This window comes from Lithobates pipiens, unplaced genomic scaffold (genome assembly GCF_037356315.1).
Source record: "Lithobates pipiens isolate NorthernLeopardFrog02 unplaced genomic scaffold, aLitPip1_a1.2 Scaffold_19, whole genome shotgun sequence".
Taxonomy (NCBI): Eukaryota; Metazoa; Chordata; class Amphibia; order Anura; family Ranidae; genus Lithobates; species Lithobates pipiens.
This window is the reverse complement of record NW_027507764.1, coordinates 245,129,223-245,149,210: the sequence shown is the minus strand read 5'-3', so window position 1 is coordinate 245,149,210 and position 19,988 is coordinate 245,129,223. Positions and strand designations below refer to the sequence as shown.

The 19,988-nt window shown below is 47.5% G+C and overlaps 1 protein-coding gene across 2 annotated transcripts in view; it reads right to left on the bottom strand.

Moving 5' to 3' along the window:
• Positions 1–788: 788 nt before the first annotated feature.
• EXOC3 (exocyst complex component 3) overlaps positions 789–19,988 on the bottom strand; it is a 344,012-nt gene continuing 324,812 nt past the window's right edge. For both annotated transcript variants that reach the window (XM_077491872.1, XM_077491873.1), the window contains one exon: positions 789–11,806. In XM_077491872.1, coding sequence (XP_077347998.1) covers positions 11,626–11,806 — 181 coding nt within the window. In that variant the 3' untranslated portion in view covers positions 789–11,625. The remainder of the gene's footprint in view (positions 11,807–19,988) is intronic.

The following is a 19,988-nucleotide window of genomic DNA, read 5'->3' as shown; positions in this document are numbered from 1 at the left end:
GCTCAATGACCACCTCTGGAGCATGAGGTAATTCGTGACCTGCTGAGCCGTAGCTGCGGCCTGCTCACGCTGGATGGCCGGACTGGGGAGACTACAAGGATATCATTAACCAACCTGCCACCCAGCTAGCAGTTGATAGAAGATCTCAGGATGTCTCATCTTGCGCAAAAAGCAGCAAACCTGCAGTAAAAATATGACGAGAGGCCCGCAGGGTTTCCTAAGTCATTCTCCTTGCTAGGCAAAATAAAAACTGAAGCTGCTAGCAGCAGGAGGAGGGTTGATAGCATGGGGACCGCCCCCCCCCCCATGGCGGGATTAAAGTTCTGTGTATTGTGTAACAATTTTGCCTAGTTTCTCCTAATGGCAGGCTATACAACCCATGTAGTTACGGAGAGGAGCTGTGTCGGTCAGTGAATATAAGAGAAATACGAGTGTTCAGTTATCTTGAAACAATATTAATTATGTTTGTAACTTAAAACACTGTTCCCACAAAGTTAAGTGACCCTGTCAACCCACAGTCACTTTTATCCCATCGGTCACCTATGAAAAAAAGAACCTTGAATACATGGAAGCTATATACTGAAAATCAGCATCATCTTTGCTCCACAGTATTCGAATGTTGAATTAGTCAAACATTTGCTTCCTCTAACTGGTGTGGTCCCCCTCACTGGCTCATTTGACCTGTAATGATGTACGTATTGGTAGGAGGAACCACAGCAGCTAGCAAGTGTAGAGTCTTTCTGTGATTGCCATCATCTGCTGCCAGTAAAGATTCCCCCATAAAAGGCTGACAAAAAAAAAATCTTTATTTTTTTTTAAAACCCCATAAATTGAACAAAAGATATACAATTTTCACCATGGAAAGCATGCAAACATTTATACAGAATTAACAAAAACATGTTGCAGAACACCAACATATCATTTAACAGCTGGTTATAAAATAACAAATAGGATAACATAGTAATAGTGTTACAGATGTATAGTAAAGTCTTATATCCAAATTGGAAAACAGTACACATTACCTTAAAGAAAGGCAAAAGTCTTTAGACAGTGTGCCCCCGTTGTCTGAATCATATGTTTAGTTTACATAAGTAATGGTTCCTGCAGCTATCAAGTCTGCCCATACTTAAAGCGGAAGTCCACCCTAAAGTGGACCTCCGCTCATCGGAACCCTCCCCCCTCCGGCGCCACAATTGCCACCTTTCAGGGGGGAGGGGGGTGCAGATACCTGTACAGTACAGGTATCTGTACCCACTTCCGGGATAGCTCTCTGCGGAAAGGGGCGTATATTACGCCCCTTTCCGCAAGTGCCCGCCCCTTCGCGCAAGTGCCCCGCTGCCTGCTGGGAAAACACACAGATCCCAGAGGCAGCGGGGACCGTCCTTATTGCGCAGCGCGGCTCGCGCATGCGCAGTAGGGAACCGGGAAATGAAGCCGAAAGGCTCCATTTCCTGATTCCCATACCCAAGATGGCGGCGGCAGCACCCGAGATACGATCTACAGATCGGCTTCGGGTGCCGACATCGCGGGCGCGCTGGACAGGTAAGTGTCACTATTTTAAAAGTCAGCAGCTGCAGTATTTGTAGCTGCTGGCTTTTAAAAAAAAAAAAAAAAACGCGGAGTCCCGGTGGACTCCCGCTTTAAAGGTGGGTGAAGATATTGAAGAATGTTTTAATATGCACACGATTCCCTATCTCACAGTATTTCAAGGGAAACTTACTTTTCTAGACAGGTGTCCCATTTAAGGCAACAGAAGATGTGGGAAAAGCTGCGTGCAGCTCTTCCCAATGCCAGAGAATACTGAGACTGGCAAGTTTGCCTAACCTGTTCTATTGTTTTTATTCTAGAAATGTTTGTATGTGTCATCATCCAGCATTATGGGTGCCAATTTTTTTTAATATAGTCAGGTAGTCTGTGGTATTTGTTGGACATGCTGAGTGGTAGACATGCAATAAAATTAGGTTATAAAAAAAAAAAAGAAAGCAAATTTTGAGATATACAGTTTTTATATAAATAGAAAAATAGGATTTTTGTACTCACCGTAAAATCATTTTCTCTGTCGTTCATTGACGGACACAGCTCCTTTAAATCTTGACCTTAGGGTTATATCCCCCACCTTCAGGAGAGGACTAGGCAGAACATGTAAAACATGTAAAAACAGTAAAACTGCACAGCACCACCCAGGGCGCAGTCCCACTGGCTTTAACCCCTCACTCTGTACTGCTTTTTGATGAACTGAGTTGCAGGAAGCCGAGTGAGGGGTTATAGCCAGTGGGACTGCCCCCCTGGGTGGTGCTGTGCAGTTTTACTGTTTTTATATGTTCTGTCTAGTCCTCTCCTGAAGGTGGGGATATAACCCTGAGGTCAAGATTTAAAAGAGCTGTGTTCGTCAATGAACGAAAGAGAAAATAGGATTTTTGTACTCATCGTAAAATACTTTTCGCTGAAGTTCACTGATGGACACAGCACCCACCCCTCCTATTTATGTTTGTACTGTGTCCATCAATGATTGAACTTCAGCGAAAAGGCTTTTACGGTGAGTACAAAAATCCTATTTTCAATTTCGTTCATTGACGGACACAGCTCCTTTAAATCTTGACCTTAGGGATGTCCCCAAGCAGTGTCAAAAATGAGGGGTGGAAACAGCAAGAAAAAAAGTAATCTACAACAAGAGGAACTCCTCAAACAGAGGAGTTGCCACCTTAAAATGCCTGCCAACAAAATCTGCGGCCAACGTATGCATCTAAAGATGCGTTCACAACAAACGCGTAACTTAATGAAAGTGTGAATTGCAACCTTACACAGCCGCCTGCAAAACCTTGCGGCCAAAACAAGCATCTGAAGATGAGCTCACGTCAACTTTCACAAAATTTTACAAAGTGTGAACGGACGACCAAGTCGCCGCCTTACACACCTGGGAAACAGACAATGTTGGGAAGCCCAGGAGGGTCCAATTGCCCTGGTGGAATGATCCTTGACAGGAAAGGAGGGCACCCGCCCCTTTAAGGCATAAGCCCGAACCACGATCGGTCTGTTCCACTGAGAGATGGTGGTCGATGAGACCATCAGACTTTTTTTGGACCAGCCACCGAGACAGAGTCTGACCTCCAGAAAGGAGCTGTAGCAGACAGATACACCCGTAGAGTCCGGACCACGTCCAGGGAATGTAAAGCAACTTCTTTTGGATGTGTCGGCTTAGTACATAGGGATGGTAACACAATGTCCTCATTTAGATGAAAGGCCAAAACCACCTTTGGAAGAAACGAAGGCTGCGGACGCAGCACCGCCTTATCCTTGTGGAGGATTAAGTAGGGAGGCTTACATGACAAGGCCGCCAGCTCTAAAAACCCTCCTGGCAGATGTAATTTCACTAGAAAAACGACTTTCTCAGAACGAGTCAACAAGGGAATCTTCCTAATATTTTCAAACGGCAGTTTCTGAACCACTGATAGCACCATATTCAGATCCCCCGGAGGCAGGGGTGGACAAACCGGAGGGGCTACGTGTCTAACCCCTTGCACAAATGTACTCACCAATGAGTGAGTCGCCAAGGATGATGGGAAAAAAAAAATGTTTTCCAAGACTCCAAAGTCGGTGACACAGAGCTCTTCCATGAAAGGATATTGCGCTTTTTAGCATAAAACAGTAACAGGGTAAGAAGGGTCCGAATGGCCCTGATAGTGGCCAGAGGATCCACTAAGTGTAGAAGACACACTTCAATGGACACAGGGATAGAGATTGAAGTGACCGATCTTATACAGGAGACAATGGCTTGCCAATAAGCTTTAATTAATGGGCATTCCCAGAAAATATGCATAAAATTAGCTAAGGGTGCAGCACATCTCCAGCACAGGGAGTGCTGGGTTTCAAATGTCCTTGGCAGTCTAGCCGGGGTGAGGTAGATTCTGTGTAGGAACTTGTAGTGGATCAATCTATCTCTGCTAGATACTAAATACTGGAACGCAGTCCCCCACATATCGTCCCAATTGTCTGTCCAGTCCCGGAGCCATGGCCTCCCAAGCTCTCCTGCAAGGCCCCAACAGGAGGGTTGTTTCATGGAATAAATCTTTATATAAGCAGGAAACTGGTTTTTGCAGTGATTCACTGCAGGTCAGTAGCTCTAGGTCGCTGGGCTCAAGGTCAAGGGGCTCCCTACCAAATTGTGAGCAAAAAGCATGTTGCAATTGAATGTACTTAAAGAAATGTTTGTTTGCCAAATCATATTTTAGTTTTAATTCATCGAATGACAAAATACTGTTTGATACAATGATGAAAAAGATTTTAATACCATATTTGGTCCATACCACTGGATCGGGGTAACCGAAGAAGTGGGGGTTTAAATTAGGTTTCCTCCACAGCGGGGTATTAGGAGAAAGTCTGGTTGGGCCATGGCCACCATGGGCCATGACCCATGCCTTCATTACTGAGCGCATGGAGGATGTCAGTGGGTATGGGGCTTTTAGACCTCTGCATACCAAATGAGACAGCGCCTCATAGGAGCCCACACAGGCCGCCTCTAGGGATACAGAAGCATCATCAGGCGGAGTAGTCAGCCAGCGGTGGGCCACCGTCAACTGCCCAGCCAGGAAGTATTGGTGAAAGTTAGGAACCGCGGGGACCCCTCCCCCCAAGGCTGTTGTAGTATTGCTAATTTGAGATGGGAGATTCCTCCCTGCCACAAAGAGGAGGAGATCATGGCATCTATTGATTAAAAGATGGACTTGGGGATCCAAACCAGGGAATTCCTAAGGTTGTACATTAGAAGGGGGTAGAATTTTAAGTTTTATCAATTTTATCTTCCCAACGAGAGACAGAGGGAGGTTTTTCCAGGCCTGAAACTTCTTGGTCATTATAACAAGCAGCGGGAAATATTGAGATTGATGAAGTCAGACACTAAGTTAGTAAACTGTAGTCCTAAGTATTTGATATGGGACACCAATTGGAGAGGGATGGTGGGGTCAGCTTGTTCGGGGATAGGATGGGAGTATTTTGGATTTAAACCAGTTGACCCTGAGCCCAGAGACCAATGTGAATCTGTCTAAGAGTGCCAATGCAGCCTGTAGAGAAGGTCTGGTGTCACTGACAAACAGATGTCTTGTTGCCAAGACTTCAGGACGATATGGTTCTAAGTATTGCTTGTACCACTCTGCTGGGAGCCCACCCGGTCCCGGCAATTTCCTGTTAGGAAAGGATGCAATAGCCATCGCCAATTTGTCCGTGAAGGGGGCCTCAAGGCTGGCCACCACCTCATCGGGCAACACCGGGATCTGGAGGGGGCCCAGCAGGTCAGTCAGTACCTGTTGGTCATACAGTGGGATAGCAGAATAAAGGTCCGCGTAGTATGCTATAAAAGCCTGCATGATTCCCTCCCTATCACTCACCATGTTACCCTCCGAGGAATAAACACAAGGTATAGCTGCATGTGTCTGTGTTTCTGCAGTCAGGTACGCCAACAGCTTCCCATTTTTGTCCCCTTTCTCAAACAGTTCCTTAGCCCTGTTTCTGCAATTAGATTGAGTGAGGTTTTGGAAGTGTACTAATAGGGCCCTTCTAGCCATCTGCAATTCAGTTAGGGAGGATGTGGAGGGTGTCTCAGCATGTGCCTTAGCACAATGTGTTTCACGAGCCCGGAGTTCATCGGACATGGAGTTTTTCTCGACCCATGCAGCTTTAATGGTCGATACATATGCCCCTCTAGTGGATGCTTTGAACGCGTCCCACACTACAGGTCCCCCCCTCGAGCCCTCACTGTGTTGCCAATATTCCTGTAAATGAGACAAAACCAGGGCCTCAACCGAGGGCTCACCCATCCAGGGTGCAATCTCCAGGACCTGCTACGGCCACCCACGACAAGAGTCACTGTCACCTGCAAGGGTGTGTGGTCAGACAGACCCCAAGCCAGGTAACTGACCCCTGAGATATGAGGCAACAACATAGGATTCGCAAATGCGAAATATATGTGGCAGGAGGAGGTACTGACCTGGGAAAGATAGGAGGAAACTCTCTCACCAGGATGTTTCCATCGCTAGACCTCCTCCAGAGCCGCAGACTCTGCCCAATGCCCGAGCTCCAGATTTTGCACCCTGGTTGGGTTTGAGGTGTCCAAGGAGTAATCCAGGATATTGTTAAAATCAGCCGCCACGAACAGCTTCAAAGGGCCGAAGGTGGCAACTTTTTCCAACACCTGGTATAGCACCTCATTTTTGAAAGGAGGAGGGACATACACATTAACAAAAGCTATTAGTTGAGATTCAACAGTCATAACTACAATAGCGTCCCAAATGATCAGTTACCACATGATCAATGACACATATCAGGTTTTTGAGAATCAAAATAACCGCCCATTTGGCATAAGATGAATGGGTTGAGTGTACGGCTCTCTGTATCCAGTTTCGGTTGAGGGACAATATCCTGTTATCCACCAGATGTGTCTCCTGTAAAAGAATAATGTGGGGGTTCAAAGATTTAAGGTATTGCAGGACCAGTGATCTTTTAAATTTGGAGTTCCATGAAAGAAGTTTGAGATTACTCATTAGGTAAGGTTCTGTATAACATGAGGACAGGTATGGGACTCAGAAGGGGGAAGGCCTGGGGTGAGGAAGCTGAATACAGAGAACCACGGTCATCAAGTAACTATAGGTGAATTCCATGTACCATACTGGGCAAGTAAAACATCCCTCTGCACCGACGTTGTCAGTAGGGTGCAGACGGAGCTTAAAAAAAAAAAAAAAAAAACACAACAGAACAAAAGTTGAAAATAAAAAAGGGAAAAAAGGAAAAAAACAAAACAGTCCAAAAAAGTAACAGTTCAAGAACCCAACGCCCTGTTTGCTCCAGGCCAACTGACCTGAAAAACTGCTGGAGAAACCTTGATCCCAGAAACAGAAAAACATTAGTGGATAGTTCCAAGAGTTCTTCCACTCAAGTGGGGGTTTTAAAGATGGACGTGCAGTTCAGTGCATACGAGACAGAACCAGAGCTTCCGCATCTACCAGATTGGTGTACTTAGGTGGCATGGCACATTCCCCACATCCGATAAGGCAGTCACTGCAGGAGGGGAAGGTACTGACGGATAGTCTTTACATCAGGTAATATTACTTCCAGTAAAACATGCAGCAGTGATGTAAACAGTCCAGTGATACTACATATCGGGTATTAGTCACATTGTATATCCAACACTCTCAGCTTTCTATGCAATGGTGTCGAGCCAGTCTGCCGCTTCCACAGGGGAGTCAAAGAATTTGCTGGCCCCTCAATGAATAACTTTCAGGTGACTGGGATATAGCATACTGTACACCAGATATTTCTCCCTCAGACACCTGCAGACATCCGTAAAAGTGCGCCTCTTCTTTTGCAGCTTCAGAGAAAAGTCAGGATATAAATGTATGACAGCATTATGTTTCAGTTCAGGGTGTTTACGAGCCTCTGCCAGGATGAGATCCCTATCCCTGAAGTTGAGCAGGTGAACCAGAAAGGCGCATAGCCACGAGCCAGCAGGCCTCCAACCAGTGGGCACCCTGTGTGCACACTCCACAACATATACAGGTGACAATTGCAGCAGGCACAGGAGTTGTTTGAAAAGGGTTTCGGCAAACACAACAGGATTCTGTCCCTCCACACCCTCAGGGAGCCCAACCACCCGCACATTGTTGCGCCTGAGGCGGTTCTCGGCATCCTCTGAATGGGCCATAAGAATTTTAACCTTTTGTTGCAATTCAGTCTCGGATTGCATAGTAGAGGCAGCTGTATTCTCTACCTCCGATATACGGTGCTCTGATTCAGTGAGGTGGCCTTTAAATCTGTCTATATCATGTCTTATTAGCCGTATTCAATAGTCAGAATGTAAATTTTTCCCTCCACAGAGGAATTACTTTCTGCTATGGCTGCCAGGCTCATCGCGGTGGACTGCTCCCCAAGTGGCTCTGGTTCTGCCTGTGGTGCTGTAGAGGCCCCTTCCCGAGTCGGTGAGCCGAAAGCCACAATCACCGGGTCCGTCTGTACTGCAATCGATGCTGGAGGCACAGAGGTAGTTGGCAAGATGGTCGCTGCCCATGTGGTTGCCGGTGAGTGCCAGGATATCTGGCCAGCTGCTTTCTTGGAGAATCTGTGTTTGCCTGTCATGAAAAGGACAGTTGCGTTCCCTTTATGATTTGATGCTTTGCAGAGAGGAAGGTTTTCATGCAGGGACAGCAAGATGGCTCTAGCTGGGGCAGACCTGTAGTCTCAAACTGTGGCCTAATCAGAGCCGGCTGACAGCCTCCAGGCACCACAACCACCGCCTGTCTCCCTCAGAGGTGCTGCTGAGGTAGGAGCGTGGGACAGCTGCTCTCTCGCAAATCTCGGCACCCTGCTGTGGAGGATGCAGCAGGCCGTGTAGGCCTTAAGATGGCAGCGGGACATAGGTTAGAAGAGCCGGCTGCCTGGGGCCTCCCAGGGATCCCCCTCGCTGGGCACACAATCTTCCCCCTCCAGAGGTGCTGATGCAATTGGGTGAGCCCGGGGAGGTCGCCCGTCCCGCAGCACCCAGACGGGGAGGGCTATGTAGGCCACAAGATGGCGGCGGGCCTCAGATGAGTGGAGAGGATCGCAGCCAAATTTCAAAATGTATGCTGGACTTAAGGCCGGGGGTGTCCAGGAACAGGTAGGGAAGTTTGCAGGTCTCACCAGATTGTTTTACAGGTAGGGTGGCAACAGATTAGGCCAGAATGAGTGGAGAGGGCCGTGAAGCTCCGCAGCCGTGCAGCTGAATTTCAAAATGTATGCTGGGATTAGGGCCGGGGGGGGGGGGGGATCCTTGAACACGTGGGGAAGTTTGCAGGTCTCACTGGATTGTTTTACAGGCAGGATGGCAACGGATTAGGCGGGGATGAGTGGAGAGGACCGCGGGCCGTAAAGCTCCACAGCTGTGCAGCCTAATTTCAAAATGTATACTGGGATTAAGGCCGGGGGTTGCCCAGGAAAAGGTAGGGAAGTTTGTAGGTCTCATCGGATTGTTTTACAGGCAGGATAGCAACGGATTAGGCCAGGATGAGCAGAGCACGTCTTCTTTGGCTCACATCCGGACACACCCCCCACCGTTAACATTTTTAAAAATGTCACCCAGCAAGGCTGGATGACAAATAGGTACAAAGAAAAAGAAACATAATAGGTCTACTAATAGAAATGGATGACAAATAGCCTCTAGTGCTTTTTTTTTTTTTTGGATGCCTGGTCTGCAGACCAGCATTTCAGCCAAATCAGGCGCCGTAGCACCACTGCCGATACTGATGCTCTAGAGAGCAAGGGGATCGTATCCAGGGCCGCATCACAGACATACTAAAGGCCATGCACCAACTGGTCTGCCAGTTGTATGCAGACTGGGGAAGTCTGTTGCTTTTCCAATTCACGGGGCAACAATTACAACAACTCCTAACTGCTCGCAGACTGAGGGACCCACCACAAGACTCACCACCCTGACCGAGTACTGTGCTGTGCTGCCGCTGTCCGCTCTGCCCTGTGTCAGTCACGAAGTGCTCAGAGTAAAAAAAACGCGCTGTCTGGAAGCATACAGTCACCAGCGCTAAAGGTAAAACTGCGCTGAGGCTACAAGAAAATGGCAGCTGGCCTTTTTAGTAAAAAAAAAATGTCCGCCAAACCTACTAGGAAATGGCTTACAGCAATATACTGAAAATGGTGACGGCCTCAGAAAAATGGTGGCGGCCTCCCCTCCTGGCAAACAGCCTGAACACCTAACTGTGGCCTGAAAAAAGAGGGAAAGAAAGCAGACCCTGACAGCCAGCGCAGCCCCCCCAAGGCCTGGAGTCCCCCAGAGGACCCCTGGCCAAGTACATGCACCGCACCTCATGCCCAGTCACACAGCGGCCCCAGCATGGGGAGGAGGGAATGAGGGATAGGGAAAGAGCAAAGGGAGAGTGAAAGACCCCCTAGTCGACCTCCCAGGGAATGCCCAGCTGCTCCATCCTGCCGAGGAAGGTGGAGTCGTATTTACCCTCCTGTCGGGACTGCTGGACGCATTCCACCACAGACCCATCACCCGAGCAGTATGGGGTGGCTGTTGGCCACAGCACACTGTGAGACGGACAGCAGTAGCCTGGTAATATGCGTTTTCCCCCGGAGCATACAGCTCACTGGCTGCCCCTGGACAAGAAGGGGCATGTCGTGGCCGACCCAGTGCATAGCTAGGGTCTGCTCACGCTCAATGGCTAGGCTGGGGAGACTACAAGGATCTATATTATCCAGCCTGTCACCCAGCCCGGCTGTTGATTGTAGATCACAGGATCAAAATTGCAGAAAAAAATAAAAAATCCCAGGGCCAATGGTCCCCTCAGGGAGCCAGGTCCTTCTCCTACACTAGGAAGAAAAAAACTGAGCTGCAGGAAGCAGAGTGAGGGGTTATAGCCAATGGGACGACCCCCTGGGCGGTGCTGTGCAGTTTTACTGTTTTACATGTTATGCCTAGTCCTCTCCTGAAGGTGGAGATATAACCCTCAGTCAAGATTTAAAGGAGCTGTGTCTGTCAATGAACTAAAGACAAATAGGCCCAGTACTGTATGTGTGGGGGGGGGGGGGGGGGGCTATTCTTAGATATGCAGATTTTTCAACTTTCAACTGTGCACTATTACAATGGTGTTCATTTTTCATTTATAACTTCAGATGAGATAATTAACTGGTCAATTTTTTTTAAAGCTTGCCCACTGCTAGTGAAGGATGCTGTTCTAGTATTGCTGTGCCTACCACTTTAAGTACAGTTATACTAATGCTAAACATTAACATGCACTCCCAGCCCTCTTCAAGTTATATATTCACCTGTCCCCGCTCTAAAAAGATTTTGGCTGTATGGCTGTGTAACTACAGGAAATTTGCAAAACCCCCCTCCTAAAAAGGCAAGATACCTAGTTGTCTGTTGCTGTAATACTTTGAGACACAGACCAAAAACTACCATGAAGCAGGTTAAGTTAGAGCTAAGGCTGGCCATTCACTGTTGTGTGTACGTTTATTGCAAAAAATGGAATGGTTATAGACTTATAGTATTATAAAACTATCTCCTGGCAGCTGGACTTCCAATGTTCTTTTTCCTGATGTTTCCTACTCTTTCCACAGGTAAAGTGATAGTAAGGAGTGTGACGTAGACAAATTATGGAAATTTAGCTGAAAATGAGGTTTTACATTACAGTATTATACAAAATAAGTACTAGCATATATAAGATACCTGAAATGGAAAAAATGATCAAGCTCTGCCAAAGACCCTTTTGTCTGTGTTTTAATTACAGAAAGCCTTGAGTAATACAACAGTGCACATCCCCTTGGCCCAGAGGCTGCCCTAGTGATTTATTTTCATTTGTTGCTTGTTCTTGTCTAAATGTGTGCTGAACGATTTCCCAGTAAACATTTGCAGGGCTGACTTAAAATCTTATCGGTCAGTAACAAAGGAAGTAATGAAAGACTGAGATGGCAATTGATGACTGCAAAGTATTTACTAAAAAAAAAAAAAAAAAAAACACAATACCCTTCAGGCAAAGTAAAATTCTTTGTTTTTCTGAAAGCAAACTAAATACATTTCTGCAGTTGTCTGATGCATGAGCACACAGGCAAGGCAATGACAATACAACTAAGGCAAAGAACCCATTACTTGAGAAGTTTTGGAACACTTAAAGTTGGCATGCTTGGAACAATTATATCTTTAAATATTGGTGTGTAATTTGAGCTTAGTTGTCTCTGACTTTGCTCTACAGTTTCTATAATTGTTTGCTTCATTTCTCGGCTTGCATCTCCTCGCATTGCTAGCAGTGCCGCTATATGATCATCTCTGAAAAAGATGAAAGAGAATTTTAACTTTAAAGAACATTCTGAACTATGACACATACTTGACAGTAAACAAGCTATTTCCCCATTTTCAGTAAGCAGTAAGGAAATAACATTCTAAAAACTGCATCACTCTCTTCAACTGGAAAAATTGGATTTTTGTACTCACCGTAAAATCCTTTTCTCTGCAATTCACCGACCGACACAGCTCCTCTCTGTAACAAAATGGGTTGTCAGCCCTATCACTGGAGATTACTAGGCAAGTTGTATTACAACACTTCAGAACTAAGTTCCACCCAGGCGGCGGTCCCTGGGCTACAACCCCACAGCCTGCTCTAGCAGAACTCAGTACGTCAACAAGCAGTATAACGTAAATAGAAAAAAGAGGGGCAGGTGCTGTCGGTAGGTGAATTACAGAGAAAAGGATTTTACGGCGAGTACAAAAATCCTATTTTCTCTTATATTCACCGACCGACACAGCTCCTCTGTAAAAAAAATGGGACATTCCCAAGCAGTGCCAAACGAGGGGTGGGAAAAACAGCATCAATCTTCATCCACCATGGCAAGTGGGAACTAGTGAAACTAAACCCACAAAAAACCAGCAACGTGTGGTAAAACACCACCACATAACCGGGTATCCTCAACAGGAGAGATCCCCAAGACCGCAACCGTTCGCAGAAGTAATGCAACAGTGCATTTAACATAACAGTACTGCGTTTTTATCGAAAAACCAGGAAAAAAAAAGATTTGCATATTTAATTGCAACTACGCAGCCACCTGCAAAACTTTGCGAGCAAAACAGGCATCAGCCGATGCACTGACGTATACCTTGTAGAACTTGGTAAATGTATGGATAGACGAGCAGGTCGCTGCCTTACACACCTGAGCGACCGACGTTTGGTATCGGAAGGACCAATACATTCCGATTGCCCTCGTAGAGTGTGCAGTGTCCGGAAAGGGGGGCACCTTTAAGGCATAGGCTTGTACTACAATCTGTCTGATCCACCTGGAAATGGTGGCCAATGATACCACCATGCCCTTCTTTAGACCAGCCACCGAAACAAACAGTGAGTCTGACTTCCGAAAGGAAGCTGTGGCAGACAAATACACCTTCAGGGCCCTAACCACGTCCAGAGCGTGAAGGGCCACCTCCTTGGGGTGCTTCGGCTTAGGACACAGCAATGGTAATACAATGTCCTCATTGATATGAAAAGGCGAGACCACCTTCGGAAGAAAAGATGGTTGCGGACGCAACACCACCTTATCCCTGTGGATGACCAGATAGGGTTACTTGCAAGACAAGGCCGCCAATTCCGAAGCCCTCCTGGCCGATGTGATGGCCACCAGAAAGACCACTTTCTGGGAAAGAGTCAACAGGGGAATCTCCCTGATATTTTCAAATGGCAGTTTTTGAAGCGCCGACAATACCAAGTTCAAATCCCATGGGGGTAACGGTGAGCGCACCGGAGGGACTACTTGTCGTACCCCCTAAAACGAAGGTACCCACTGAGGAGTGCAATGCCAGGGGTCATTGAAAAAATACAGCCAAGGTTGAGATTTGGCCCTTGATGGTGCTCAATGCCAATCTCTGGTCTACTCCTTGCTGGAGAAACAACAGGATTCTTGCTATGGAAAAGGAACGCGGATGCCATCCTTTCTCCTCACACATGGAGATGTAGGCCTTCCAGGTACGATGGTATATCTTCCGAGAAGATTTCCGTGCCCTCAACATAGTTGGAATTACCGAGTCCGACAGACCCCGGTTTCTCAACACCTGGCTCTCAATAGCCATGCCGTTAAAGCCAGCGATGGTGAAGCAGGATGAAAGATTGGACCTTGCGATTGGAGGTCCTCTTGCAACGGCAGTTGCCAGGGAGCGTCTGCCACCAGACGCACCAGGTCTGCGTACCAGGGCCGCTGAGGCCAATCTGGGGCAACCAGGATTACTGGAATCCCCTCGGCTTCCACTCTGCGAAGCAGACGTGGCAACAGTTTCAGTGGGGGGAAGGCAGAGATCAGCTGGTACTGATCCCACAGAGCCACCAGTGCGTCTGCCCACGGGTCTCTTGTCCTGGACACAAATCTTGGCACCTTCCGATTGAGACAGGAGGCCAATAGATACACATCTGGTGTGTCCCACTTCAGGCACAGCAGCCTGAATGTCTCCGGATGCAATGCCCATTCTCCTGGGTCCAGCATCTGTCGACTCAGATAGCCCGCCTGCCAGTTTTCCACTCCCGGGATGTAAATGGCTGACAGGGCCGTTACGTGTCGCTCTGCCCACCAAAGTATGTGAGTGACCTCCAGAGCAGTGGCTGAGCTCCTTGTTCCCCCTTGGTGATTTATGCACTCCAAAACCATGGCGTTGTCCGACTGTATCCTGATCGGACGTCCTTGAAGACTCATCAACCATGTGTGGAGGCACAGCCTGATCGCTTTCAATTCGAGCAGATTGATTGGCAACTTGGAATCTTTCGTCGACCAGAGGCCCTGAGCCGACTGAATCCCCATAACTCCACCCCAGCCGGATAGACTGGAGTCCGTAGTGATCACCGTCCATTTCAGAGGAAGGAACGATTTTCCGGACTGAATCACCGTGGATTCCCTCAACCGGGATCGTGGTTACTTTGTTTAACCTGTATACTGGGGGGTCCACGACCGGAGGAGCCGACCACTTTTTTAGAAGGTTTTCCTCAAAGGGGTAACGCACCTCCATGTATTTGGGGACCGCAAAGGTCCGTTGCGGGCGACCCCATTCCTTGTAAATGAACTTATCTAAATAAGTCAGATACGGGAACACCTTAGGTGTGCTGGCTTGCGGGACCCAAAAGGGATCGGTACATCAGCAGAGGGATCCGCTGGCTCCTGAATCTTCAGGGTATCACGCACAGCTGTGGTAAGTGCTATAACTAGCACTTTGTCACGCATGGACCCGGATGGGGACTCATCCTCACTATCCGAACGGTGCTGGTCAGCGTCATCTGACAAGACAGAGCAGGGGTCACCGGCCACAGCAGGACCCGAGTCTGCGTCAGAGCTCTCCCCAGAGGAGGAGGGGCAGGGGCCACTTTTTAGCACCTTTCTTCCCACGTACCGCCTCTATCTTGGCAACGAACGAATTGAGGACCACCGTAAAGGTGTCCATAGGGACCGCGCAGTCCGCAGGTGACCCGGTTGCAATTGCCTGGATTTCGGGGGAAGAAACACCAGTTTCTGAAGCCATGCTGACCCTACCCTGTCTGCCACCTGAAGGGGACTTAGGACAGTGACAGTCCCAACCTCCTGCTGCCGCTGGCTGAGGGTCTCTAACCCGCTGGACTCACCACCCTGGGCCACTCTGTGCTGTATTACTGCAGTGCCTGATGATCCCCAGTGCTCCCAAATGCAGAGATAACAAAACTGTGTCGGTGGCCAGCCGGTCGCACGATCGGTGAACGATCAGTGGTCGATCAGACACACGTGTTCAGAACACAGGATAAACCACCTAGCGCCATGTGATGACCAAACAGGAAGCAGAGGGCACAGGGGCAACTGCTAGAGCACAAAAACGCGGTGTTCTCAATAGGGAATCACCAGGAAAATGGCCGTCTGAAGCCAGTATGACCCTTGCCCATACTTAAAATGGCCGCTGAACAGCGATATGAGGTACTAGAGAAAACATGTGGCAGACACAGCGCTGCACCAACCCAGGGGCAGACTACACAGCCATCCAGCAGGATTAAGCTGCAGGACCTAGCACAGCTAAACCCCCAGGGTGATGGGGCCCCCGAATCGACCTCCCAGGGAATGCCCAGCTGCTCCACCCTGCCGAGGCAGGGAGAGCTGTACTTACCAGTCCTGAAGTTGGGAGACATTCCACGGTAGTCAGCTCTTGATCAGTACAGGGAAGACTACTGGCCCGGCATACTGTGACGCAGACACCAGTAGCCCGGTCTTATGTATGCCCCGGAGCATAAAGCTCACTGACCACCTCTGGAGCCGAGGTATGTTGTGGCCTGCCGAGCCGTAGCTGCGACCTGCACACGCTCGATGGCCGGACTGGGGAGACTACAAGGATAAGTGAACCAGTCTGTCACCCAGCCGGCTGTTGATAGAAGATCACAGGATCATTCATCTTGCGCAAAAGCCAAGCTTCTGCATAAAAAAAAAAACACGGACCTATGGGCCCGCAGGGTTCCTAGGTCTTATCTCCTCACTAGGCAAGAAAAAACTGAGTTCTGCTAGAGCAGGCTGTGGGGTTGTAGCCTAGGGACCACAACCTGGGCGGAACTTAAAGTTCTGAAGTGTTGTATTACAACTTGCCTAGTAATCTCCAGTGATAGGGCTGACAACCCATTTTGTTACAGAGGGGAGCTGTGTCGGTCGGTGAATACAAGAGAAATCTATACTAAACTCCCAACATCAAACTTTTGGCACAAAAAGCCATACCATTCTAAAAACTAAACCGCAAAAACTAAAAACTAATTTCAGGGGGGTGACAAACTCATTTCAGGGAGTTGGCGCTTCGCGTCCGCAAAGCACGCCGCCCACCCAATGCTTTGGGGGGGGGGGGGGTGTTGGGGCAGTGGAAAGTGGTGTCAGTAGTTTTTTCTTTTACACTTTTTCATGTTTTATAATTATTTTTTTTTTGATTTTTTTTTGGGGGGGCTTTGGCGAGATGTCAGGGGTCTAAACACAGTTTACTCTGCTCAGTAATCACAGGACACAGGAACGATCTCACTCACTGTGTCCCATTACTAGTTTCCCCCACAGCTGTCGGGAGAGGACAGGAGGGGAGCCGGTTACGGGGGGCGGAGAAGGACGGGGGAGTAGTACACAGAGCAGCTGGGGATGATCGGTGCGGCGGAAGGGACAGCTGTTATCACCAATCTCCCTGTATAGCTTTTTAGCCATCAGCCACAGAAGGAAGAAGCGGCTATCAGCTAAAAATCTATACAAAGGAGATCATGATCACAGCTTACCCCTGCCGCACCGATCATTCCTGGGAGATCGGGAGGCGCTTGTGGGTGTGCGGGAGCCGCCGCAGTAATGCGGGAGCCTCCTGCATCTTTCCAGGAGACTTGAGATGTATGTCATTCCCCCCCCCCTCCCCCCGTGGCTGAATGCACCTGATGACCTTACAACCAATGCAGGGACTACAGCTCTCAAATGCATGTGAGGACACCAAGAGAAAGTCCAGTGCCTAAGCATAGGGGAGCGCCACTTACCTGGGGGTAGTGGAGGATCAAGTAAAAGTGTTTTTACCATTACCTAGATTAAATAACGCATTTAACCTTTGCAGTACGAATACTTTCTCACTGCAAGGGGGGACTTTTATCTTGCTTGAAATTGCGCTTTAAACGCAGAACTTCAGTAATTTTTTCATCTTTCCATCTATTAAATCCTCTGCCCTTGTTGTTTTAACTTTGGATAGTAAAACGCTTTTCTGCCAGTAAATGCCTTATACAGCCCACTTCCTGGTTGTCTGGAGAAAAGCCTAGGCTTAGGACATCATGCACAGCTCTCTCTCTCTCGTGAGAGTTTGCCAGGAAGGGAGGGGAGATGAGTCATAAGAGGGCCAATGAGAGATGCAGAGCAGGAGGTGAACAGGCAGACTCAGTGGAAGGAGATTTCTGCAGCATATTTGGCAAGTACAAAATCGCTGTATATATAAGATAATATGCAAAGTGATTGGAGGGAAGCTTCAGAATGGCAAAGATGTTTTCATTACAAATCTTGTGAGCAGACTGCAGTTCCTCCAAGTTTAAAAAGTGTATGCACATATAGCATATACAATGAACTTGTGTGCAGCCTCACAGTATGACATAAAAGTAGACAACAAAAAATAGGATTTTTAAAACAGCTTACCTGTAAAATCCTATTCTTTGATGCACATCAGGGGATACAGAGCTGTAGTACTAACTACGTGGGTTATACCAGGGTATCAGGTGCTGGACATTGGCACGCCCCTTAAAGCAGGAACTTCCCCCATATAACCCCTCCCACTACTGGGAGTCCTCAGTTTTGTAGCCAAGCAATAAAAGTGTATAAGAAGGGAGAGACCTCTGTGTCCCCTGATGTACATCAAAGAAAAGTATTTTACAGGTAAGCTGTCCCATAACAATGGCTACTGAAGGAGGGGAGACACAACAAAAAAGAAAGTCAGATGACTTATACTGCAGCCTGCAGTACCCTGTGCCCAAAGGCAGAATCCTCCTGACCCTTAACATCAATTTGATAAAATCTGGTAAATGTATGAAGTGAAGACTATGTTGTGGACTTACAGATCCGAGCCGCAGAGGCCTGATGATGCACCGCCCAGGAGGTACTAATCGCTCTGGTAGAGTGTGCCTTAATATGAAAAGGAGGAATCTTCCTCTTTAAACCATAAGCCGTCACGGAGCACAAGGTTCTTATATTCACATGTGGTGGGACTGCGATAAGGTTCGCCCATTTTGGAATAAAATATATGAAATTTATAATGAGGTATATCAGACCACGTTGCCTCCTTCGCCTTTGTCTGCTCTTCTATCCATTCTCCCAGGGACAATTCGGTCCCAGAAAGGTAGTCTTTTAAGATTCTTTCTTTCAGCAGCCCGTCACACCATTTCCCTGTGCTGGAAGAGGGAATCCGCTCCCTCTATTTCAACTTGGGTGGATAACATTAATGACATCATGCTCATGGAGGAATTGCAGGCGAAGGCGGATGATACTTATGATAAGTTTACAATGCTGTGGTCTGTCTGGCGACATCACTCTCAAAAGGAAATATTTCTTAACAATCTTAAACTCACTTGAACAATCCTTCTGCCATGATTGAGCAGAGAGTGGTGGCGCCGGGAGAGCCACAGGTAACACCGGAAGAACATACATAATTGTTTCCACAACTGAAACTAGGCGACTGTGGTGCTTTTATCCTTCACATAAACCAAGTATTTTGATACATGTGTTGATCATTTCGTTTCCACTAAATGAATCTGCTGTGCACTCCCCCCTTTCCCCCTCACCTGTCTTCTTTTCTTTCCCATCTTCCTCTCCCCATCTCCCTGTAGTACTTACCTTCCCCCCCCCCCCCTCCCTTGATCTATTGTGTTTAACAATGTGCATTAGTAGTCGTTGTTGGTGACATGAGTTATATGCCTACTCATTATCAGGTACACTATGTTATCCCACCTGGCATATAGTCGTACACAAGTTTTCAATATTAACTTTGTAACCTTACCCTTCCCCATCCCCCCTTCCCCTCCCCTCCTACCTACCCTTGGGTTATACAGCATACTATGTCCATCTACTTGGACATGTTATACGCTCAGGAAAATGTTTGCAACTTTCTGCACTGTTAATCGCGTTTAAATGTTCATACGCTAAGTACCATCTGAGTGGTTGTAATTGTTTACCACTACCCCCCATTTCCCCCCCCCTTTTTCTTTATTCTGTACCTTTAATTATTTTTACTGCAAAATGATTAATAAAATATATATTCAGCCTTAAACCATAAGCCTGCACAATGACTTGACAAATCCACTTGGCAATAGTGGATCTAGATGCTGCCTGTCCTCTCCTTAGACCATCTGGCAGAATAAACAAAATATCTGTCTTATGAACCTGAGCGGTCGCCTTTAAGTACACTCTGACCGCCCTTACTACATCAAGGGAATGTAGCAACCTCTCTTCCCTAGATTGAGGCTCTGGGAAGAATGAAGGAAGAACAATATCTTGGTTTAAGTGAAACCCTGTCACTAACTTTGGCAGGAATTCAGGATGAGGGCGTAAAACCACCTTATCCTTATGCATAATCAGATATGGCTCCTTACAAGATAGAGCCGCTAGTTCAGAAACTCTTCTGGCAGAAGAAATGGCAACCAGAAATACTATCTTTCTGGTCAAAAGAACCAAGGTAATCTCCCAAAAAGGTTCAAAAGACTGCTTTTGTAAAGCTGACAGTACAAAATTCAAATCCCAAGGATTTAGGGGTGTCTTGATCGGAGGACTGATCCATGCTACCCTCTGCACAAAGCTACGCACTAAATAGTGAGAAGCTAAAGGCCGCTGAAAGAACACTGACAAGGCCGAGATCTGGCCCTTGATGGTATTCAAGGCAGGATTCATCTCTAATCCCATTTGTAGAAAGGATTCTACCTATAACATATTTCCTGGGGTGCCAACCCCTGGATCCGCACCAGGCAAAATATGCCTTCCAGACTCTA